Raw genomic sequence first — 25,678 nt, forward strand, 5'->3', positions numbered from 1 at the left:
AATTTCAATATAGATATTAATTTTAACAATTTATGCATCATGCAGATTCGTGGTTATGATTAGGGAGCTTCTACATTACACTCATAAATTAAGGTGTACCGGTACTCCTGCTTCCTAAATTTATGCATTAACAATCAATTTTATGAAATAAAAAGTTATTTGTCGGCATTTGTATCTCAGAAAATATCATTTCATAAGAAAAACACATCATTCATTGTTTATAAGAGTCATAATAAGTTTTTTTTTACATATTATCGTATAAAATAATCAAAGTTTTCTATTATGAGCGATAAAAATTCAAAATAAATCAATTTTAATTCGTTGATGCTTTTGATGAATAAGATTTTAATCATTATAATTATAAATGATAAAAAAAAAAAAATTCTTCTAAAAATAATTCATTTAACTATAAATTTAAGGGTCTGGTGTACCGGTACACTCAAATATGTTGGATGTACCGTAGAATTTGCCTTATGATTATACTTATGAAATAAGTGAATATAACAGCAATGTATATATATGCGGTTTTCTTCTTTTTTCCTTACTTTTCTGTCTCTTCCGGTCAAAAATCAAAACTTATGATTGTCCCCGTTAGCTTAGCCCAGTTGGTAAGGACAATGCATAATATATGCAAGTTCCGGGGTTCAAACATCGGCCACCACAAAAAGGAAAAAGAAACTAATGAAATATTTGAATATAACAGTTGGCTATATTGACATTTAAGGGAATTAAAATGTATAAAAAGAAGTTGTTTACACAAAATAGAGTTTGGACGAGTTTTTCATCTTATCTAAACACATGCCTTTTTAAATTACCCAACAACAATAACCAAAATTTGAATCCCAGTTCATAATTAGATACAAAATCCAACTCAAATATTAGGTTCTAAAATTAAAATTCCTAATATTATAATTTACACCTAAAAATAAAAAACATTACCAAGATTTTATTTTCTAAAGTAAAGCAAAATCCCTAAAGAACAGTTATAAAAGGCTCCATTGATGTACAAAAGCGCAAGCATTCCCAAGTATAGCACAGAAGAGGACATCAGCACAGTTCTTCAGCAAATATTGTATCCAACAAAAATTGAACTGCAGCCAAAAATTTGCTCATGCCTCAGTGAAATATATGTTACTGTTCAAGTTTAATCAAGACATTATCTCTACCACACCAAAATTCTAGCATACCTTCCTCAGTAAGGAGATTAGGTTCATCATCCAAGAGTTGTTGTAGTGCACCAAGATCGCAAGCACTGCAATGTAGTTCATGTAAAGTGACCAGAATCAAAACCCATACAACACAGAATAAGATGTTGGATACCAAAATTTAATAAAATGGTCTAATCAAAAGCAACCCTAATATATTGGTTTAGTTGCACACTTTCTACCATCATTTATTGAAAAAATTATTTTACACCCATATTTAAACTTATTGTAATTCACCCCTTAATATAATTCTACCCTTACCATAAACAGAAAAAGTTACCAAATACACGTGAAAAGACAAAATTGCCAAACCTTACATGGAAATCTAGGTTAGTAGAAAAGAAACAGCAAAAACCATACATGGAAAGCTATGTTACTGGAGTCTCTTTGTGTGATTTGAGTATCTGAAATGGGAAGAGGTAACCTGCTTTTTTGGTCAAGCAACTCTAGAGAAAAGAACATAAACAAAATAATGTAATCCATTTTTCTAGTGGACTTGAGTCTTGAAGCATAATTCTACTTTTTTTCCATTCATTTTATTGGACTGCCAATGATAATCTAGAGGTGCTAATAATGTGCAGAAGGGACCAAGGAAATAAACCCATGTGTTCAATTTCCCAGCAAAAACTGTGTCATTATTTGCAAACAGTTCATTGTCATCTATTAGAATTTTGTTTGAGCTAACTCAACCCTTACGAAACCGGCCCGCTTGTAAGTTGAGAGTTGCCCCGCTTATAAATGTATGTTCAGGTCATATCTCATCCAACGTGAGAGTCTTTACACTCACACACACACACACTACCCCCATGTCCAGGACTGAACATCTAGAGCATGACACAAGTCGCCAAAATAGGGGGGAAATTGTGGAAAAGAAACATAAAAAGGGAGCATTCATCTATATAATTAGGACATTTGGATGGTTCAGCCATATAGCATTGTCATCTTTATACCTGGGCATTATGGCCATTGCTGATAGTACTGATACAACTGATGATTTTAACAAATACCTGTTTCAAACAAACTAACCGTTCAAAAGAAGAAGAGGAAACTAGTGCTTCAATTAAAATGGCTTTATCTGAAGAAAACTCATTCAAAACTATAAAGGCATTTATGTTAAAAGCAATTAAAGCAGAATTACAAATCTATTACAAAATGAAACAAATCTTCATGGTGCTAGCTCAAGTCTATTACAAATCTATATATTGATTGGTTCTTAATGACATACCACTTTTTACCAAGAACCGTGGGAAATTTAAAGAAAATGTGATTCGTGTTTTACCAAGTTCAGTAAACTTTCTGCCAATCTTCCAAGTTATTGCATCACATCGTATCATTTGAAATACAAAAATTCTCACATTAATGTATTTCTGGATAGTCTGAATTCAATAATTAGTAGACATCAATAAAAGTTATTAAATGACGTTCCTTACTCTGAGTAATATATCTCATGTAGAAACAACAGGCCATCCAAGCAATCAATAAGTCTAGGTTTGACACCAACACGCTGCTGCAGTTGTTTCATGGTTGTACGAGAAGAACTGCCTTTAACTAGTTGCCTACCATCACAATGAAGTTTTTCAAGAGATGCAACAATACAATGAAATTCTTCCCTGAAAGTTCAAATTAAAATTTTAACAAATAAGTCAATAAAACTAAAACAAACAAATCATCCCTGCAAAAGATCACTAAAGCTCATACATCAGCTTAATTATAAAATCTGAACCAAGAAACACTTCATTTTATATTTTCGTTAAGGCAATTTAGTGAATAGTTAAAAATAAAATAAATAAAACGATTCAGCGTTATATATCACCAAGTAATCAACATCATGAAAAATTCTTTTGTTTTGCATTGATCTAGGCTCCATAGCTTCTGCAAATCATATGTAACTTACATTTCAGTTGTGGCTAATGACTCTTTGATGCTAAAGGGATCCCAAAATTTAGTTGAGGAAACATTGCAGACACAACATCGTAAAGAAAACAATGTGAAGGACAGATAGTCAGTGGCGTTGCCAGGACCTTGGTCCAGGGTGTTCGAACTTTTGAATTTTACTTGATGTTATATATATATATATATATATATATATATATATATAGATTTGTTAGAAGACGCTTACCAATTTAAATGAAAGAGTCTTTTAGAAACCCACACCTCAAAGTGTATTTATGCACTTTTTCGTTATAATTTGTTAAAAGACACCGTCATAAAAACCAGTGGTGTTTTTTAGCAAGAACATCTCGATACAATACGTGATGTGAGCACCAACTTAACAAAAAATATGATTAATATATGAATCAGAAAATTCGTTGACGGCAGATGTCAAAAAATATTTAACACAATATTATTGGTTGAGTTTGTTTGATCGGAAGACTGGTATTTATTTTTCTTAAATACCTCATGTGCTGGATGTTTTAGTTTTACCTCTTTCCTTTTTATTTTCTCTAGTTTAATAGTTCAATTTTTATATATTTCTTCCTACTCAATCCTCATGTTGGTCAAAGTCCGAATTTGACACATTCATAGAGCTGTAATTATATTTACATAGCAGACACATGCTTTAACTTAGTTGTTATAAGGAGCAGGTTAACATTGAAAACTATATAATATGAGGTGAGAGACAAGCTCTGGGTCAGTGGTGTCAGTGCATGGTGCAAGCTATATATTTGAGGGGATTCAAGATAGATAAAAGATAGGATTGTAGGTGTAAATTAAAGAGATGAGGGGGTTCAGCTGCATCCCCTGGATGTATGCTGGCTCCGCCTCTGCAGATAGTTTAAGGTGGAGTTCGATTGTAACTGTTACTACTGGAAACACGACAATCACAAACTTAAATATGAGTTAGTAGTAACTTAGCTGGAAACTTACATGCATGTCAATTACGAATATAAATTTAAATCCCTTGTAAATACATTTTGGAAAGAAAGATCAGGTAATAATTTGTTTAATTCATCCATTCCCAAATCGAAAAGATTGGAGATCTAAATAGAAACTTACAAAGTCTTTCTCATGGAAACCAAAATGTTATTCAAAGAACCAATCTGCTTTTCCAAAAGAGCATCTCTCACACCACTGACACAGTTTAGAGTACCATAATTGTTGGACATCTGAAGCACCTGCTTGCAACCACACCAGTTAATTCAAGATCTCAAGTAATTTAAGAACTATAACACTGTCCATATTAAGGTCAAAGTAGCAAATACGATACAAAAATTTATACACGGGAAAATGTCAAATTACCTGCAACCTATCTAAAATATGAGAAGCATTCCTAAACTGTGAAATTAAACAAGATTGAAGCTCATCCCACCGATTCATTTCTTCCTTAACTTTTCGGAATTTTGACTGAAATTTTTTCACCATCACTTCCATTTTCAACGCCTAAAACGACCAGTCAGATTGCAGCAACAAGCTTCGGATCTTATAGACGTGAAAAAGTAATTATCAGTTACAGCTATAGACATGGTTTTTTCACTATTCCTGAACCAACATTATACGTAACTAAGATGGTTTTGATAAATAGAATGCAAAAAGCCAGCAGTTTATGAAAACCACCGGTCAAACTGATCACCAGTCCGAAGTGGTTTGAGCAGCAGTTCGATCGAATGAAACAGACTAGGTCCACGTTCAGTCAAACATGAAAAACTGAATTCATGTATAATGTTGGTTATTCACACAAGATACTGCATTCTAAGAGACATATCCATTTTTTTCTATATTAGAATTGAGGTTAGCATAACTCAACTCAAAAGCTACTTTGGTCATACATAACACTAAGGTCATGTTTAGATAAATAATTTAATTAAACACTTATCACACAAGTGCTTAGGTATAAGCTATTTCTATAACTAAAATCAAATGAATTCAAATTGTTTTTATAAAAGCAATAAACTATTTTCATAAGCCATCTTGGCGAGCTTATGGAAATAAACTCAAATAAGACTCAACACAATACAATGAGATATCTGAAAATGAACATTTAAATGAAAATGAAGAAAGAGAATCCAAACATAATCAAATCAGAGAAGGAAGAACCAAGTAGAAAGAAGAAAAAATGTAAAAAGGAGAAGAAACGAGTTACCGTGGCGGAAGAAGTTGCTCTCAATTACGGTGGTGATTTGCGGCCGGAGCGGCGCCAGGAAGGGGCTGGGGCGGAGCTTAGTTTTGGTGATGAACTAAGCTCTTATAAATATTAAAATTCAAAAATGCCAAAAAGGAAATAAAAAAATATAAATATAAATATTTTAGACGGTTCTCACCTTCCTTCCTTACGTGTCTAATAAATATGCCGGTTAAGATCTCTCCATTTTTTTAAAAGAAACGAAGTTCTCCAATATTATAGTTTTAGTGAAAAAGTGTCTAACTAATGTTATACTTCATTAGTTCATTTGTCTCAAAACAATAGTTGCTTAAAATTTGTGCATGATTTTTTAAAAATGATAAAATACATTCATTAATCGTAGTCAGTGGAGTAGTTAGTAGTTAAATTGGATAAAATTCAATAAAATATGAATATAATAGTAGAAAAACAAATAAATAATACATTGTTATTCGAAAGTGACAATTATTTTGAGACAGAAAAAAATATTAAATAGACAATTATTTTAAAACTGAGAGTATATTCTAGAAATGTATGTATTTATATCATTTATTTATTTCAAAACTGTATTAATGAACAATTTTAGTGTTTTACTAAGCCAAATATAAATGAAATGTCTATATTCTTAAAGGTTAAATTAAAAGTGTGTTATAAAATGAAATTATGTTCTCCATCGTCTAATATTCGGTTGTAAGATGATATTTATTTATCGTGAAGCTAATCAAATGACTAGTAATCTAGTCAAGTATGCTCTTAGTCGGTTACTAACCTTTCATTAAACTTATTCACTTTTAATGGATGTTTGAGAGATGAAAATATAAAGTTTTCAAAGTTAATATGTGACCAATAATAATTTCAATATGCATTTAAATATTAGTGAAATCTTAGGTTTTAGGGTTGCAACTAGAAGGAAAAAAAAAAATGCTAGTAAGTAATCAAGGTTCGTTAAAAAATATTTGAGATAAATCAAAACAAGACTATTTACCTCAAGAATTTCCCTAATGACTTTAAAATTTCACAAGTAGATAATATTCCATTTTATTTATTTGAGTAGATATTCACCATCAAGATTCAAGATTTTTCAGACATATTTCAAGATTCTTGCAACATATTTTCAAGTCATTGTTAGAGAATAACACAAGTCTTTTAATGCTAAATGAAAATGCAAAATTTGATCATATGTCATGTTAGTCAAATTTTCTATGAAGAGGTGGGAAAAAAATCGATGTTCTCAAAAAATAGAGGTTTGTTTGGTCAAACCTCAAGGGTAAGCTCAGACCGCCACTGACATAACACATATTAGGTGCATTATACAGGTGAAAAATGCCAGTAACAGTAGTACACTTGTATACATAAATAGAATAAAAATAAAGACAATAACTGTTAATGGATTATTAACATTAACTAATTTCCAAAATGTGCAGGTAACCAGCCGCATGAGGGCTTATGTGGTGCTTATCATATACCAAGGTCAAAGGATGGAGACATAATAACATCCAGGTTCGGCTCATGAGATTGAGGGTTTGTATCTTGCTTTTGAATCGAAGGATCTAATTTCCGTTTTAGAATCGAAGTTGCTTGCGCCTCCAACTCATCAAGATCAATATCATTATAAAATTGATCATCGCATAGACCATCTATAGTTGCATTGGTATTCACTGATTCTTTCTTTGACTGAAGAGCAAAATCTTGTTCCAGATTCTTACTTGGAAAGTGTACAGAATGATGATATGTCAATCTTCTTTTACGGCTTCTTATATCTGTCTCTGTTGGAAAACTAGTTGAAGGCACTGCTTCTGAGGTCATCTGGTCCATCCGTACTGATTCTGACGTTCGAATAGCTGAATGATTGGTCTGTCCTGTCTGGAAACAACTCACTGTCTTGCCTGATGAATTACCACTTTCACCAATACTGGCGGTCATAGTCACATTGTCAGGACTAAAGGTAGTGGAAAATTTCAGACCTCCACTAATCGGTGTTTGACTGAGCAATGAACGCCTGCAACGGAGCTCATTCTAATTATGCAGGTTTAAGACGAAGTTATTACAAGGTAAATTAGTATTTAGTTCAGAGTTCTAGGTCTCTCCAAGCAAACACAAACAACATTGATTATATACAAGGTAAATTAGAAAAGAATTAATGTTATATTGTGGATAGATAAAATATTTACCTAAAGCTTATTGTGTAGTAAGTCATGAAAACTTTGCATATGCATCTTTGAATACTTCATTGGGATGTCAAGAGTTCATAATAGAGGTCGTGAAAAGCTTAATTTCATCTTATGAATTCAAACAGGAGTATATGGATGCACAAGAATGGAGCAGCAGATATATACATAAGAAATATCTTCGTTTATTTTCATTTAAAGAAAATAATAGAGGTGGTGTCTTAAATTGGTGATTAAAATTTCAGAAAATATTTGATGGTTAAGTAACAACTGAATTAACCATAAATCAGGACTTTGGCTAATTTTTTTTTTTCTCTGGAAAGTCGTTTTCTAAGACTTACTTAACTGGACTTTTCCCTTGACATTTCTTTAAAATGTTCATAACTGTTATTCTTAAATTTAGAAAATATGTGAAAAAAGACAATTTATGATTATTCCATTTCATAAGGTGAATTAAGTAGTTCATTTTAATACCAAGATCATGTAATTGCAGGCTAAGTCTACTTACGGGAGTCCTACATAGAGATAAGATAAATAAGTAATGTAAAAATACCTGTAAATTGCCATCATGTCCATTCTGCTAGCTTCAGGCTGACTGGCTGCTGTAGCGTTGATTCGGTCATCTATGAAACTGTCAACAGAATTGTCATCCTCGACATCTTCATCATTAGATACAGAGGCATCTGAAGATACCCTGATGAAATTCAACAGCTCATGAGATTGGATATTCTCCGCAAAATGTTCATAATAAGCAGATTATTTATTCCACTAGTAATATCTTATGAATCCTCGAGAAACCATATGGTTACTATGATAATAAATATATTTTGCCAAAATATGATAACATAAAGGATGAGAATGCAAAATTCATCAAGTCTTCTGAATATGCTTACTCGGCTTCCTCCTCAATGAAGTCTCTCACATTAGCTTGTTTCCTTATACCTAAAATTAAAAAGTGAAACAACAAAACCTTAAGCTTTACAGAATACAATTTGTTAAATGTACTTCCAATTTTAATTTCACGGAAACAGATGATATGGCCTAAAATCTACAATCCGTAAATAAGGCAAGGAACAAAAGATGCAACAAACGAACAAAAATCACCTTGGCCACGCTTATATCGTGTGGGATTGGAGGCAGAAGATGGTTTTGAAAAGTTTGATGATGAATCAAAAACATTATTGTTTTTATGATTCATATTACTCTCAGTATCTTCAATTTTCCTCAACCTTTTGAATTTACGAGCAGGTTTAATGCTTACAGACATTTCACCACAACTTGGATGTGATTCTTCACTGAAGCTTGGGTCAACAATATGTTTATGCCCTTCCTCAAGTTGAGTAACAAAGACACGTCCTCTTGTAATTGCACAATTCTTCAGCTCAAGCAAAGGGGTTTCGGTTTCATTAACAGGGGAAGTACATACATTCTTACCAGTGCCACTATCAACGGTGGCCTTTTTAGTTTTCCTACAATTTAAAGAATCAACATCCTGTTCTTCCTGGAGATGAGCAGGTGAAATACAGCCTCGAATGAGAAACCTATTTCCTGATTGCCCTGAAAAAATCAGTTTGATTCAGAACAAATTATTTAATCACATTTACACAATCAACAAAGTTATCACTTTCATATATTGCACACAACCACAATTTGACATTGGTGACACCCACCTCTTTCATCAATGGGAGACTCTGGAACAACACCACTTCTAATTAAATTAGTTAACCGAGGGCTAAGTTCTTCATCTCGCATGCTGTTATCACATGCATCTACAGCCAATGAAGAAGTCGGCTTCTCAATAGGATTTGCTGTTTCAATGGCATTAGCTCCTTCATTAGAAAAATTTTGCTTGCCATCTGGAGTCTCGGGAATTATCTCATCAACATCACACGTTTCATCTTGATGCTTGTCCATGTCACAGGAATCCAGCTCCAGAATATTTACAGAATCTGCATTCCTTCCCATTGTATCCCTAGAGAATAATTCATTGTCTGAAAAGGTGGATAGAAATAAAAAGGGCCTCTCATTATAGTGTATTCCCAGATTTCAAATGTTAACTGATATTTGCAAAATATTCAAAGAGATAAAAATACAGAAATATATCTTTTGTCGTTTCTGTTGCTTTATTGACAATTTCGTTGAAAACAAGGTTGGGCGAATATGATGAATAGTGTCATGCTATGAAAAGTAATTCGGAAAACTTATAACAAATTCTTTACATTTGCAAGGGTAACTAAAAAAAAAAAAAAAATTTTGGGAAGGTAGGTGCACTGCTAGTCAAAATATCATGCAAGCTTCAAAGTATGCAATATTAACAAAGCATGGTGTTTTAAAATGAAAGGGAGATAATAATGATATCAACATAATCCCAGTTCCAGAATCACAATGAATGTTTTATAATGTCTTTTGCTTGATGTCTTGATTAGAGTTTCATGTATTTATTGCCTGGAAAATAAAATTAAGGAATGAAAATTAAACAGATGACATTACCGTTTTTAGCTTCATCAAGCTCGGTACTGTCAAGTGGCTTACTATTTTCTAAACATTGTCCTTCCTGAATTAAACAGATAGAAATATCATTTAACTAAATAAAAAAAGTGCAGATCATGGAGTATGACCAAGGTCATGTTTATTACAAGATAGAATAAATACGGGAAGCATGTAGAACCTGAAGGGGGGAGTTTTTGCTATCTCCTGGATATGCTGCCAGTCCTTGCAAACGCTGCATCATGTCTATAAGCATCAATGTTCCACAGGAATGCTTCACTTTATGAACCCTAGAGGGAAATGTCTGAAAGTGAGGGAAGGCGATAAGCGACAATCTACATCTATTTTCACCAGTAGAGTGAAAATATTTTTCAAGTAAATCAATTTCAGCAAGAGTGAGTTTGACTTTCGATGCAGAAATTTGAAGATGGTCTTCTTTCACATTATTTTGACGAGGAATAAATTTCTCAATAGACAGTTCAACATATTGAACTTCTGGTTTAAATACATGGGGAATCTGCAAAAGTAGTTACAAGGATTTAGAGGATAATGAAAAAAACTGAAATAAAAAAATGAAGCTATTAGATGATTTCCGACCATCCTTGGACTGGGATGAAAGACAAAGCTATTTATGCCCCCATTTCGCATGTGTTTACTTATAGTCTTGCCCTTGGCCTTCTTTTTCAAGTAGCCTTTCAACTCGGCCCCTTCACAAGCCAAAACTAGTAATAATTGTTAAGGGATCACTGTAATAAACAATCAAAACTTTTCAGAAAAACTAAATATTATTGAAACTTCCAATACATTATTACTATAGGACATCAATGTTAATTTCTTTCTTAACAGTAGCAAATGCAAAGAAACAACTAAAATTGACAGTCAAAGGATATCAACTCGTCCATCATGCTTTCTTCCAGTTCTCCCCATTCGCTGAATCATTCGTAGTGGTGAAATATTAGCATCAAAAGATATGACAAGATCAACTTCCATGATATCAAGACCTTCTTCACCAATTGATGTAGCAACAATGACATTGTAGGCACCGGACCGAAATTTCTGTCGGAAAAGTTGAACCATGTAAGAATATATATGGAAGGAGTACATATCTTATACCAAATAGAATAAATACCTTAAGCACAGCCTGTTGAACTTTCTGAGACTGACCTTTCATTGCTTTCCCTGTAAATCATAAAAAATTAAGATTTTGCTTTATGAAGTCAGAAATAAATTTAAAACGATGAAGGCAACAAAACAAAAAAATGAATAAAATACAGGTTGAGGATAAGACACTTTCTGTGCATATACACACAGAAGAAAAAAATGCAGATGTCATCAATGGTTAAGAATTATTTAAGAGCCAACACAAGTTAAGTCTTGTTTTATGAAATCTCACCAAATAAGAAGCAATGCTTTGCCATAAGTTTTGAAGTTTCGCTAGCAGGGAGCCTATTTGCATTGATGAGATATCATTTGTTGGGTTTTTGTGTCCTTTATAGTTTCTTTGCTAAGAAGGGTTTCTTATATTTCTTTTTACTTGAAATCTGGCTCTCCTTTCTGATAATAATATCATTCATCAAAAAACTCAACAGTAAAGCTGACGCATCACAATATTCATTAGAATTTGGAAAGAAAATGGAGTATTTGTTATGTTGTTTGAAGCATAACAGAATAGCAGATGTTCGTGAGGCTAAAATACCCCATACAAATATTACTTGAATGAATCTTTGCTTCATTGAAAGAAAAATTTCCCTGTATTGAAATGGTGGGGGAATTAAACAAAGGAAAGGTGAGATGGGTAACACAAACAGTGCATGTCTTCCTCATTTGACCTATGACCCGTCAAATGTCCTAATACAAAAATCATTTATCGATGGTTTCACACTCTGAATAAACTCAATGCTCTTCTCACGTAACCTACTTAGCTGCCTCTTCCGTCTCCAATCACCACTTCTTTGAGACCACCCTTCTCTGGTGAATGACTGATTCCCTTTCTAATTCCTACACCTAACTCTCTATTCCCTTCACTACTCTTTTTATTCATATTTTTTTGTTATTCTGTCCGTGTCTGTTTTTTGTTCTCTGTTCTTTTTTTTTCCTATATTGTTCTCTGTTCTAATTTCTTTCTCTGTTAATCTGCCATTCCTCAAGCAGTGCTTCTTCTCTCTTATAATGTCACCCCATGACCAAGTTTCATTTTGCAGACTTGTAGTTTATGAACTTTGTGTGTGTGTGTGTGTGTGGTGTGTGTGTTAGTTATGGCTATTTGCATTACTGCCATGGTAAAGTTTGGCTTTCCACCCGCCACGAAGTCATGATCTGTCATCAATACCATTATGATGCATAATTTATTAAAAAATATTGGTGTATCTTTTCATGACAGCATGGAATTGTATTATGTATAGCTTGGTGAAGGTTTATCTCAAGTTTTGTTCCCTTTTTCTTGTTATAATCTTACATAATACACTGTTTGTGTATTTACCTCCTGTCCTGTGTTACTGACTTATTATTTGACCAATATTTTAAGAACTAGGAGTGTGTTTGTTTCAAGTAGCCTAAACCGATTCCAAGGAATGTATGGGTAGTAAATGTGTTTGCCCATATTTCTTTCAAGGTTGAAAATTCATAACTACCTCTACGAACCCACTTTTATAAATTATTCACAGGAAAATTGAAACCATTTGCCAAACACTCTTTTCAAATTACTGCCCAGGAATAGGATTCCCGTCATTATATCCTTACGAAGTTATTCTCATGAATGAATTTTCACGACTTCAAACAATCACCCAATAGGAAAGGAACATGTGACTATAGTTTATTCAAACAACAATTTCATTGGTCATATTGTAGCGAAGAAAATATATTCTTGAGAACACGTACACGAACGTATCAAAAGAACCATCATAAATACCTGAACTTTGACCAATAAACTCGGTAGCTCTAACTTGATCCCCAGTACCTCCAAGTGCAACCATTATGTCCCTGAATGCATTGAATTAACCCAACAATTAGTTCCGAATAGCCACTTAGAATAAGTTAATGAATGATTCAATTCAACATTACCTGACACTTTCTCTGTAGTTGGAGAAAATAATCACCCTGGAGTTTTGTGGGTCATTGGTTTCTGCAACCACAACCAAATATGTCATTCACTAACGAATACACACTCATAAATTGTCTTGCATTGAAGACTGCAGTTTCACTGCAGTCCAGTTATTAGCAAAACAAAAAAAATCAAACTGGGATTCAGCCACAGTATTTTTCCTGTTGAAAGTGCAGGCTGTACAGAATACAGATGACCGAAAATATGTACAAAAATTTTAAGGCTGTTTTGGATAAACTTTTCGCTTGAAAGACATTTTTAAGAACTAATATCAAGTTTATAAACACTAGAAGGATTATGATAAAGTCAGAGATGGGAAGTATGGAGTTGATGACGTGTCTAATCAGTCGCATGGTACACCTAAGGTTTGGAGGGTGTATGTGAGGAAAACTAAGAGAAGGGTGAGCTGGCAAGTGAAGGGGGTAATAATGCGTGAGTCAATTCCGTATATATGGAAAAGGTTGGTTAGGAGAGGGGACACTTTGGAGTATTCAGTTGGGAGCAGAGAGTAGATTTTCTGAGTTAGTGAGCACAGCTCTCTGGAGTAAGACTGTAAAAGGAAGAGTTGTTTCCTCTGCTCATTTCTATTTGTCATCAATAAAATACACTTCCATGTGTTCATTTACCTCTTTATTACACTCATACTTGCTACTGCAAATCTGAGTACCTATCAGATTATTTTACAAATTATTGGTCCAATTTCAAATTTCAGCTTTTCTAAACCTTCCATTCAGCCTGTGAAGACAAACCATAGTCTTGAGTCCTTGACAAAAGACAAATGAGAGAAATGGTGTCTACAAGGACACCAAAGAGAACAATTTTGGTGCCAATTAAAACTTTGAATTAGACAAAGCAAAACAAAGATGATCAACTCCTTTCTCACTACCCTGGCAAAGCTGACACTAATAAAAATAATTCAATCAGATTTATATTTTGGAATCACCGCCAATGACGGTTGTTTACAAAAGAATGAAGATTTTCACTTCAGTAATATTTCTGTTCTACTTTCTACTCCACAGTCGACATCATCCCAAATAGAAGTACCATGGAAAAACAATTTTGCATACTTATGTCACTGTTATCACACAAAGTGCACAGTCTTTAAGCAAAAAGATAAGATAGAAAGAAAAGTGTATGGTGCAATTGATAATCATATAACAATATAAGAGTAGAGTGAACAGTCAGCTCCCTCCCTGATTGATCTCTTTCGATGATAATTTCGAAAGTTCAGGAAAAATATCATTTAGAGGAACATATAAACAATAAAAAGAACTTGATCATTATTCCAAACTCCGTCTTAAATTTCACATACTACGAAAAAACTTCAACTCTCCTAGCATACTAGCTCAATCTGAAAGAAGCCTATGGAACATCTTTTTAATAAAATAAAACTGGAGCTGTAAAGCTAAAGGTTATCATTAAATTACTGTAAAATCCTTATGCCAAACCATTTCTGTCACAAGATGCCAAAGTCAATTTTGTTGGAAAATTCAAGCATGAAAAAACCATAAACAACGTTAATGATAATGAACAACAAATTTGCTACATAAATTAACTGATTAGCGCAATTAGTCTTCATTTTTGTAATTTGATTTTCTCCGCCTGAAAATGCTTTGAGAAGAAAGAATATACATAGTATGTCTTTAAGGCTGTAAATTCTTACGCTGAATTATTGTAAAAAGTAAGCAGAAAGATACTAACACCCTAGATAATTCACAGAAGTTAAACTCAGCACTTGGCAAACAGATACTTACTGAAATGTTCCAGTAATACTTCTAGCATTTTGGACAACTTGGGACTCGACGCTCCATGAGACAAGCTTTGCTGCATTAGTTGCCTTGCTTTCAGAATATCTTCATTTTTACTCATATATTTTGCAAAAAACCTACATATCATTGTCGAAAGCATTATTAGTCCACCTCCCCTACATGTCAATTATGATCACAAATCTAGATGACTTTATCTACACCTATTGGAATGTTTGGAACAACGTTTACCCTTGGTTTCTCATGTCCCAATGGGAAATTAACGTGATTTTAAGGAATAACAAATTTTAAGTTAGCTTTTTTCTTCCAATTTTACCCTTTGCTTAAACTCTTTTATTTCCAATTTTATATTTCTTTATTCAACTAAAAAATTGAATTTTATCCTAATTTAAAATTTGAATCTAATCAAATTTAATCTAATTTAAATTTAAATCAAATCTTATGATCCTTAAATCAATTATAAAAAACCAAATCTAAATTAATAGTAATTCAAATTTGAATTTAAAATATAGTAATTGAAATTAGAAAATAATACTAAATGATAGAATTTTGTCCAAAACTTTAAGCTTAATTTTTGTCATGATAGAGACCGACTATGAACAGGCATGATAGTGTCCGCCTACAAGCTAGTAAGTAATAAAGTGTAGGCCTTCAATTCGACTACAGGCAACCAAGCATTTGTTACCGGTGATCGCTATCTACAAAACCTTACCAATGACATTGTATAGAATTATTTTGAATGTAACCATTCAAATATTATTAGTTTTATTTGACTTTATATCACAACAAATTCATAGCAGCAAGTGGACCATACAGCAAAGGAAGAATCAATAATGCATGTTTAAAGATGCAGAGCACCAATTAAATCGACACTCAAAACTCTGCAGTTGGATGGCATCCTTATATATTCTGCCCTCTGCTATCTTCTACATGTTTTATAATGTGATATGATTCCTCTTGTACCACCTAAAGGGTTAAAAAAATAACACACACATAAGAATTAGGTAGTATATGCATAGGCTTACCCTTGCTTCAATTTTCTTTCGAGCATCTCAAATGCTGGCCTTATTCCGTGACTTGAAAGCAGTTTATGGATGTAATAAAGAGTAATGAGAACTCCAAAATACCCTTCAACGTCTCCATGGTTGATATGTGAAAGATCTTGCATGTGCCCCTGACGAAATGTTTCCCTCATTTCAAGTAATACGCAAGGGCTCAGCTGCCGGCCAGCAAGCATGGAAAAGAGAAAGAGCGGTTATTGGTTCAGTTATATCATTAAGCCTATGTAATTTTGGTAAATGATAGTACAGACAGAACAAGATTGCCGCCAACCATGAGAAGTTGATGAACCCTAATAATAATATCCAAGAAGCCTATAGAAAATCATCATGCTTCGGAATGTTGCTCATTAAAATCTGATAGATAATAACTAACAAGGAAACATACTAGAATCTTATCGATGCAACTAGAAAAAGCATGGCCTGAAAGGCTGCAACAATCTAAACCTATATATTTATACAGATCCAACAAGCCAAAAGTATTTCGATCGTCCACAGGTGTTTTGAAACATAGTTTTTGACAACTAACTAGTTCTCTAGCACACTGAAATTTGAAGTGTATTATGAAGTGTTCATGAATCTGTACATTAGAGCATCCATGACAATTAGATAACAATTTGATGTTCAAAATCAAATTCAAAAACAGCAAGGTGTTCATGCATTAATAATGTGTACAATTCCAAAGCAGTTTATAGATTATCTCTCATCACATCTTTTCTTCAATCAAAGCTACTTCTACTTTGTTACAAGCATTAATCATTGCCAGAATGGGCATAGTAGACTCGGGAAGAAAAAAAAACTCACAGTGTGTCTTGAAGATATTTTCTTCAGCAACTAGAAAACTCTATAAATGCTTCCTAACTTAAATGACTTCTTAGGAATATGTTCAAAAGAACTTAAATATAACAAAATTTAATAAGATGAATAATTTTTTATCTGTGCCCTGGGATGGCGGTGATGGTAACACTAACGCAGGGCAGAACTACTCTTGCTTATATAACCATAATGTGAATCAGATCCCTATTCATGCAACTTACATAGTTACATGTCCTCGAACTGAAATAATTTCTATGTTAATTTCTAACTCTATGAAACTTCAATAAAAAGTAACGATAAGTCGTAGTTATTTTCTAACAAACGGTTTAACAATCTGAAACTATAACAAAATGAAAAAGAAACAGGAAGAGAGCCATACAGTACGATAATCTCTGTTCTGAATGGCCCCAATACTGGTAAGCCTGGCTACAATAGGGCGTATCACTTCCAAAAACTTATTGTTTATTTCTACAGCATCTTGGCCCATTGGAACCTGTTAATATCGTAACAAGACTTCAAAAAAAATGTGTAAAATACAGCTCTAATTTCCAAATAGGCAACCCTGGAATACCTGTATCAACTCTATCTTCCTGTCGTGGACATATGACATAACGTCATGGTCAGTTTCACTGCGATGTTCAAGCTTGGAGATATGCAAATTATCGATAACATCCTGGACAGTCTGCTGCTTTGCTGAATATCACACGTAGATTTAGAAGAGAAATTTTTTTAAAGAAAAATCTGAAATAAAAAACCCAAGATCATCGAGAACATACATCCTGGTGTTGCGGTTAAAGCTAATATTCTTAGTTGCACTGGTACAGCCATTAACTAGAAACCAAAAAAAAATAAAAAAAATGGATGAATCAGTTATATGTTGTACATAATGTATGAGCATATAGTAGTACTAAATATCAAGAAAGAGTTAAGACCAGAAGTAACTAAAAACCTCTGAACAAATCAAACCTCACGAACTGCTTCACAATAAGAGTAATTTCCCATTGCTCTGTGCGCTTCGTCAATCACCAAACATACCAAGTACTTCACCATACATTTACCTGAAATAAATTAAATCATGCCTATAAATAAAGCTACAAAGCCTTTATAATAAAATAAAATATAAAATAAAAAACTACAAAGATCTATCAAATGAAGCAAAGCATGGTATATGATACATAAAAATAGATCCCCATAGAAAAATATTGTGGAACTAATTAAAAAAAATATATATCACCAGAATGGATGTCTTTCTCCAAAACTTGTGGAGTGACAAAGAAAACTCGCTTTTTTTTCCACAGATGAGCTCTTTTGGGAGGACTTATCTGACCAGTCATATCAACTGTCCATTCCTGCAATTAAATTCACATAAATATTTCATAAATTTCTTATAAGAAAAGATGCAAGCAGATAAGTTCTAAGAAAAGTTGATACCTGAGGTATCCCCACAATGTTATGGCATGCTTCTATCTGCTGCATGACAAGTGGTCGAGAAGGAGCAGCAAATACGATTTTTCCTGTTGCAAAAAGGAAGTAGCGGATGTAAATGCTCTTCTGATTCAGAAGATGGTTTTCTCAATTAAAAAGTTAGCTAACATATTGATATGATAGATGCTGTAAAGCTGTAAAATTTGTAGATGCACAGTCGTGGTGTTACGTTACCCTCAGGAAACCATCTAAAGTAGTTAAACATGACAACGGCGGCAATGAGAGTTTTGCCAAGTCCTGTTGGCAAGGCAACCAATGTGTTTTGAAATAGTGCAGTCTGGGTAATATGGAATTGATAGTCACGGAGAGGAACATTAACTGCAAAAAAATGACCCGGATCAAAATTCAAAATCTTTAACTAGAGGGTCAACTATGTAAGTAGATATATATGAAACAGCAATAACAATAGTCTTTTCCCGCTAGGCAAGTGACTTGAGTTGAGAGCCAGTTTGGATAAATTTCTCAACAAATAAGTACTTGCTTAAAAGTAAAATTAGAAGAATTGACTTGTTCAAAAAAAAAAAAACATGAAAAGAATCGATTATTAACCATGAGTTTTTAAAACAATAACATCCTGTAATAGTTGAAATAAACTTTTGCATCTCAACTTTTATAGAAGCTCATTTAACAAATTCATAAAGGCTACAAGGACTCTCTCTTAAGTTAAGAACAGTTAACATTTTTTTAATTGAAACGGGTTCGTAAGCTAAAAACTAATCCAAATCAGCCTAATTTCAATTAGGGTTAAATAAGTTGTTGGTCTCTATAAATATCCAATTTTTCGTTTATAGTCTCACTAAAATTTTCCTTCAAACCCCTCGAATGTTTTATGTCAGAGAATTCGGTCTCACTGCTAATAAGTTAAAGGTGACACAATAGGGACTAAAACGTAAAAATAGTATATTCATAGGGACCAAAATCTTACTTAACCCTTTCAATTATCAACCATTAACTCCAAACTTATACTTATAATTTTTCATGGTCTCACTAACCTCTATGTGTTCCTCCATCTAGTCTGCTGTCCTAAATGTTGCTTTTTAAAGGGCGACCGTGCACAAGACTCCCACAAGGTAGGGTGTACTGGGGAAAGTAGATGAACAAAGTCTTATCTTACCCCCACAAACAGATAGACTATTTCCATAATTCAAACTCACAACCTCTAGGTAACAGAGCATCAACCTCGTCGTTGCACCAAGCCTATCGCCTCATGGCAACAATCCAAATCTATACGCATACACTTATAGTCTTTCTTGGTTTCATTAGTATTTGCTCCTCATCTTGTCTACTCTCCTAAACACTGATGTATAAGTGCGCCCGGCGGCCCAGTGGCATAGTGTGCACTGTGCAGGGTTTCCATCATACGCGGCCTGAGGTGAGTACAAGTACAAAATCTTATCTTAAATATGACAATGGAACAAAATGTAATTTTACACTTTCTCTCAGTTAAAATCTCTCCGCTCATAAGGCCTAACTCAACCGACAAATATTGATATTGTTACACTGGACAACTTCAAATTCAAGACCTCGCAGTTGTGTGTGGGCCCTTGTCGACCCAAACACAAACAATTTCAAAATTTTCCATTTCCCCTCCCCTTCCCTCTCCTCCATTGAACCAAACAAACCCAAAATAAAATAAAATTTAAAAAACTACTACCGGTGAATTAATAGTACCTGGGTAAATCCAAGTTTTGGCAGCTTCGGTATCAATGTTATGAGTGCAAGTAGGTTCTTCTTCAATTTCAGCATCATTTTGTTGAACATGAACCGTTTGATTTTCCTTTTCCGCAATTCCAACGAAATTATCAAGAGTAGATTGTTTTCCCTTTCCTTTTTCCTTAACCTTTTCCGCTTCGTTTCCAATTGATTTTGCGTCACTTCTCATTTCAACAACAGTGTCCATATCTCTTACAGCTGCTTCCCAATCAAATCCCTAAAAAATCAAATTGAGAGAATAAGAATTATTGAGATTGGAAAGAAAATTGATTGGTTACGAATTTTGAATACCTCATACTCTTCGAAATTGAAATGGTTATTGGATTCCATTTCATAAATTATTCGATTTTTTATTTTGGGTTCTGGTTCAACGCTGTGAGGAAGAAGATGAAGGTGCTTTTCTGTTCTGCGTTGTGCGCGAAAACGAAAAGTTTAATTTAATTTGGAAAATGTTAAAATAATTTTCGCTTAACCTGAAAATTTAAATATATGGCGCTAAAATCGCGATTGAAAATGTGAATATGACGTCCTTGAGAAGCTTAGATTTTGAAAAAAAAGATTAAAAAAATTGGAGCTATTTTCTTTTCACAAAGAAAGTTAAAAGTATTTTAGTTTTTTATTTAGTTCTAAAACTTTTAATTGCTAACAAAATATTGAGGAGACTACAACTCTAATAAAATCTTGTCAAAAGAAAAACTCTAATAAAATATTGGGTCATGTAACGGCAAGTTAAGTTGCTAAAAAAGAATGGCTTAAATATGATAATAGTCACTGGAATTTGGGACAGTTTTGATTTTCGTCCCTGTATAAAAAAAAAAAAAACATTGAAATACATCTTGTAAATTTTTTTTTTGTTTGATAAAGGTCCTTGGCCCCACTATTCAGCTGATTTAACATGGTTTTGGCCACGTAGCAGTTGTTGATTGTGCAACTTTTGTCATGTGGCGCTGACGTGGTGTGTCATGTAATATTAAATTTAAAAAAATAATAATAATTCTGAAAATTGTTTTTAAAATATTAAAATCATTTTTTGATTTATTTTTTGTATAATTTTCAAAATAAAATATATTCTGAAATTTCTGAAAGAAAAAAAAATTAAAATTAAAATTTTCGTAAAAGGACAAGAAATTATAATTTTTTTTTTAAATTATAATTTATTTCGAAAATTTTAAATTTATAACTTTTGAAAATATAATTTTCATTATTTTCGAAAAAAAATTTAATATATAATTTTCAAATTAAAAAAAAAAAACTTTCGAAAATTTAATTTTCAAAATTTATAATTTTAACAATTTTTATGTGAAAAATTTAAGTTTTCGAAAATTTTAATTTTCAAAGTTTTTTTTTCAGATTTTTTGAAAATATTTTATGATTTTTAAATTTAAAAAAATAATTTTCTGAATTTTTTATTTTTAAATTTTTGATTACGTGGACTGCCACATGGCGAATAACATGTCAAGTCAGACATTAAGTGGGGCCAGTGACCTTTTTCAAACAATTTTTTTTTTGCAGGGATGTATTTCAAAGTTTTTTTTATACAGGGACGAAAATCAAAACTGACCCAAACTACAGTGACGATTATCATATTTAAGCCAAAAAAAATTAAAAATTATTTTCTATAATTTTCAAGATAAAATTTTAAACTTTAAATATATTGAATGTATAATTTTTTACTTTTGTCGGACTTGGTTCTCATTGATCTGGTTTATACCTGTTAGTCGTTTAATTTTAGTAGGGGTGTTGATGACTTCATGTCCAATCCAATCCAATACAAACCGTAGTAACCGAACCGAAAAACCAAAAATCGAACAAAACCAAAACCAAAAAAAAAAGTTGCAATTTTAAATGGATTGGATTGGTTTGTTGTTCCCTTAGTATGAACTGATCCAATCCAAACCGAAATATTTATACATGCGTATATATTATTATACTAATTTTTAATAAATGTTTCTTTAATTTACAATTTTGTAACTATTTTCTAAACTTGTTCTTTAATAATGTTGACGTTTTCTCCTTCTTTTTAAAAAAGATTAACACTTCAAATTCCGATGCATTGAATGCACAATTTTCCATAAAAATTTACTATTTAAAGTCCTTAAAGAGTGCCTTTAGGGCACTCGTTAATATTTCCTTTTTTTTATTTTATGTTGCTTTTATTTTCTACTTATTCGTCTTTTTCGTAACCTTACATTTTTATGAAATGTCATAAAATAATATATTTACTTGAAAGAAAATGAAAATATATACAACACTAAAAACCAATCTAATCCAAACTGGAAAAAAAAAAAAAATTGGATCATATTGGATTGAATTTGATTTTAATCAAACTAATTAAATGAACAAATAACAAAACCGAAGAGATTGGATCGAATGGTTTTTCCTCCTAAAATCGAACCAATCCAATATGCGATCACCCCTAGATTTCAACATTGTTTCACGTACTGGGTTGCTATTTGTTCTCAATATATGGAGATCTTTTGATGCTTGGGTCTCGTACGTTAACCCCATTCAAGGATATCCAAGTTGCCGACAACATGCTAGCTCAATCCACCGTCGTGGACCACTTTAGTTATGTTTGTTTATTGTATTCGTTGGAAGCTTCTATGGTGGATTGGATTGATTTGGGTTGTTTTAAGTCTCGTAATGGTTTTCCTGGTTGCTCGAAAGAGCATTGACTATGTGGTGGTTCTTTTAGGAGTTACAAGTTGCTTCCAGGCCACTCATGCTTGCTATAGTCGTAGTGAGTTGTTGGTTGTGGATTTGTTACTGTGTTGATGGTCAGGTTCCTCGCCAGGCCTCAAGTCTATGCTCATTCACACATAGTTTTTTTTTTCTTTTTAATATGGTTTCGTTCTCATACATGAGGTCGTTGATTTGTACTAGCAATGTATGTTTGTTTTGAGTTATATATTTTACCTGTTTAGAGTTATCTGTCTATTACGATTACGATCGTTCCACTTTTGCACGGGCAATATTTGTATCACCCTTCAAGATTTGTTTATCCAAATACAGTCGGCCAGGTTCTTAGGAGGAGGGTGAATTTCATATTTCTACAAGAAACTAAGTACGTGGGAGAAAAGATGAAAAAACCAGACTTTTGGTTTTAAATTTTTGTACACTAGCAAAGTAATATCAAATAATGGATGGGCATAATTTTGTAGCTTTGTCATCAAGACGTAGTACAATGTTACATAGTTCAAAGGAGTTATATTCTTAGACGTAGTCAATGCTCTTTCGAGGAGTCAATTTAGCTTTTAATAGTTGATATAACTTATGGATATGCTCAATATTGTTTGTGCTGGTAAGAGGAAGTGTGAGTGTGATTTTATAGGCATGTTCTATTTTTAATGGGGTTTATAGTTGTGTGTTTTGAATTCTTAATTTAGAGGCTTGTTTTTATTTTTTCTTGAAAGTTGAAAACGAGAATGATACGAGGAAATAATTTAACTTGCGTATATATAATTACAAAATGTAGTAACTGAGTTATGCATGTGTTTTAAGTAGAGTTGGTGGTGTGAGGTGAAAATATAAAGTTTATTACGTCGTTTGTAATATTGTTGTGTTTTGTTTGGCTTCGAGTAGAAAATTGTTTTCAGTCCCAACGTAATATGTTCAAATTCATTTTCCTGATCTTGATACGAATTGGGACGCGATTTGGTAAGGCGAAGGTGATCGACAATGGAGGATGGTGTTCACCATGAAGAATAATGAATTTCTATCTGTTCCGAACTAGCCTAAGGTTCAACTGAGTTAGCCTTGGGTCTGACTCAAGATTAGAAAGCAGGTGACATTATTCAATTAATTATTTATTATTTCAAAAAAAAAATTATAATAAATAATTAAGATTTTACTCTACTTTAAGTTATTATTATTATTTTTGAAACATTTAAGTTATTATTATTTAAAATTTAATCCTACTTTAATGTAAAAAATAAAATATTTTGAAAATTAAATGTTTGACAAAAGTATACAATTATTATATTATTTTAATCATTAAAATAATTAATATAGTTTTTAATATTTAAATATTATTTAAATAGTTCATATATTATTTTAATTATTAAAATATTTCATAGAGTAAGTTTTTAATATTTTTCAACTTATCTTCAATTTAATATATTATTTTAATTAAAATGTTTTTATAAAATATCAATTAAAATATTTCTATCACTTTTTGAATTCCATAACATTTTTAATTTAATGTGTTATTTTAATAATTAAATTATTTTATAAATTGATAATTATTGAATAAAATGAATTAATAACGTCATAAATATTAATATTGTCCACCTAGATTCGACCACTTCGTCAAAATTGACCCTAAAATGAGGGTGGGAGACTAAATCTTAGAAAAATAAAAATTGAGGGATAAAAAAAAATATTTTCAAGATAATGAGACCAGAACAGACAATCTAATTAAAAGACATATTTTACTTCCAAATGCTCAGTTATGCGTGGGTGGATGCGGTATGATGGAGGATGCAAAACACTTATTCCTCTCTTGTGATTTTTTTGGTAAACTTTGGTATGATATTTCTCATTGGCTTAGTTACCACATAGTGTTTCTGAACATGTGACAGACCATTTATATCAATTTCGCACCTTAGGAGGCTTCTCAAAAACAACCGCTCTGCTTTTCATCTTATATGGTTATCTTGTGTGTGGGTGATTTGGCTTGAAAGGAATAATCGGGTTTTTCACCAAACAAAAGCTTCGATTAATCAATTGCTAGATAAAGTTAAGCTTCAATCTTGCTGGTGACTGAAAGCAAATCGTCCTAATTTTGTTTTCTCCTACCATTTTTGGTGGTTAAATCCTTTACCTTGCTTGAGAATTATTATGTAACAGAGTAGCTCTTTTTTTTGGTTTTTCCGGTTTTTGTTCCCCGTATTTTTTTTTATTGTATTTGATACTCTTTCCGCTGGATTTTTGGCACTCCTTGTGCTATAATCTTCAAACGTTCAGTAATATATTCCATTTTAGCTTCTTCAAAAAAAAAATGAGACCAAAATTTCATATATATATTTTCAAAATAAATGGAACAAAAAGTGCATTTAAGCTAAAATATTTTGTGTGGGTTGTTTTGCCCAAATACTTATTTTTTTTAACAAAAATGTATTTATGTTTGAGGATAATAACTATTTGAATTTTTTCTTCCAAAAAATAAACTATTTGAATTTTCCTTTCAAAAAAATATAATTTGAATTTAAATTTAACTTAGCATATTAAGCAATAGAGGAAGAATTCATTTCGGGTCTAGGTTCATTTATTTATTTTTGGTCAAAAGATATATGAAAAAAATTTATTTCTGGTCAAAATATATATAAAAAATTAGTTGAAAAATAAATATAGAAAACATGGAAGACCATAAAATAATCTTTAAATTATTTAATTATTAAAATAATCTCCAAATTATTTAATTATTAAATGTCAAATTCAATTTTATTTTAACACGTAACAAACATATCCTCAACGTAAGAAAAACAAACATATCCTTAAAGATTGAAGCACGGGTTTGAATCCTTGATTCTCCATATTTTTACAACAAAAAATGTTTTTGAGATATTTTACAAAAAGATAAACCAATTTGTCAAAAAAGAAGATAAAGTATATGTAAAATGTAAAACAAAACAAATAGTCAGTGCGTCCCTATATCTAAACATCTATTTGACTTTATTTTTGTCCCTAAATGTAAATCCTTTTTTAAATTACTAATGCATTTATTATTTTTTCCCTAAACATACCCCTAATTATTACTACTAATTTGTCTTGAAATATGAA

General features: G+C 32.1%; 2 protein-coding genes across 6 annotated transcripts; both read right to left on the bottom strand.

Moving 5' to 3' along the window:
- Nucleotides 1-777: 777 nt before the first annotated feature.
- On the bottom strand, nucleotides 778-5,425 carry LOC25485167 (uncharacterized protein At5g43822). Of its 3 annotated transcripts, XM_039829957.1 has the most exons (8): nucleotides 5,287-5,398; nucleotides 4,761-4,888; nucleotides 4,446-4,625; nucleotides 4,203-4,321; nucleotides 2,636-2,815; nucleotides 2,156-2,212; nucleotides 1,188-1,252; nucleotides 778-1,091 (listed from the first exon to the last, which is right to left on the bottom strand). In XM_039829957.1, exons 3-8 carry the CDS (start codon nucleotides 4,575-4,577, stop codon nucleotides 1,048-1,050), a joined length of 597 nt encoding a protein of 198 aa, XP_039685891.1. In that variant the 5' UTR covers nucleotides 4,578-4,625; nucleotides 4,761-4,888; nucleotides 5,287-5,398; the 3' UTR covers nucleotides 778-1,047. The 3 variants fall into 3 exon arrangements, with proteins under 3 accessions (XP_039685891.1, XP_024625915.1, XP_013469797.1); XM_024770147.2 differs by lacking the exon at nucleotides 4,761-4,888 and having other exon boundaries at nucleotides 5,287-5,425; XM_013614343.3 differs by lacking the exon at nucleotides 4,761-4,888 and having other exon boundaries at nucleotides 4,446-4,586; nucleotides 5,287-5,400.
- Nucleotides 5,426-6,515: 1,090 nt separating this feature from the next.
- On the bottom strand, nucleotides 6,516-20,350 carry LOC25485169 (DEAD-box ATP-dependent RNA helicase FANCM). 3 transcript variants are annotated; one of them, XM_024770157.2, is made up of 23 exons: nucleotides 20,189-20,350; nucleotides 19,856-20,114; nucleotides 18,359-18,502; nucleotides 18,131-18,213; nucleotides 17,934-18,048; nucleotides 17,666-17,757; nucleotides 17,476-17,530; nucleotides 17,271-17,392; nucleotides 17,079-17,192; nucleotides 15,851-16,044; nucleotides 14,814-14,944; nucleotides 13,020-13,080; nucleotides 12,868-12,938; nucleotides 11,089-11,138; nucleotides 10,850-11,015; nucleotides 10,557-10,684; nucleotides 10,141-10,476; nucleotides 9,963-10,026; nucleotides 9,143-9,463; nucleotides 8,577-9,029; nucleotides 8,366-8,414; nucleotides 8,026-8,166; nucleotides 6,516-7,303 (listed from the first exon to the last, which is right to left on the bottom strand). In XM_024770157.2, exons 1-23 carry the CDS (start codon nucleotides 20,225-20,227, stop codon nucleotides 6,763-6,765), a joined length of 3,729 nt encoding a protein of 1,242 aa, XP_024625925.1. In that variant the 5' UTR covers nucleotides 20,228-20,350; the 3' UTR covers nucleotides 6,516-6,762. The 3 variants fall into 3 exon arrangements, with proteins under 3 accessions (XP_024625925.1, XP_039685892.1, XP_024625930.1); XM_039829958.1 differs by lacking the exon at nucleotides 20,189-20,350 and adding an exon at nucleotides 19,177-19,551 and having other exon boundaries at nucleotides 19,856-19,991; XM_024770162.2 differs by lacking the exons at nucleotides 18,131-18,213; nucleotides 18,359-18,502; nucleotides 19,856-20,114; nucleotides 20,189-20,350 and having other exon boundaries at nucleotides 17,649-17,757; nucleotides 17,934-17,951.
- Nucleotides 20,351-25,678: the final 5,328 nt, after the last annotated feature.

Source organism: Medicago truncatula, chromosome 1, assembly GCF_003473485.1.
Source record: "Medicago truncatula cultivar Jemalong A17 chromosome 1, MtrunA17r5.0-ANR, whole genome shotgun sequence".
Lineage (NCBI taxonomy): Eukaryota > Viridiplantae > Streptophyta > Magnoliopsida > Fabales > Fabaceae > Medicago > Medicago truncatula.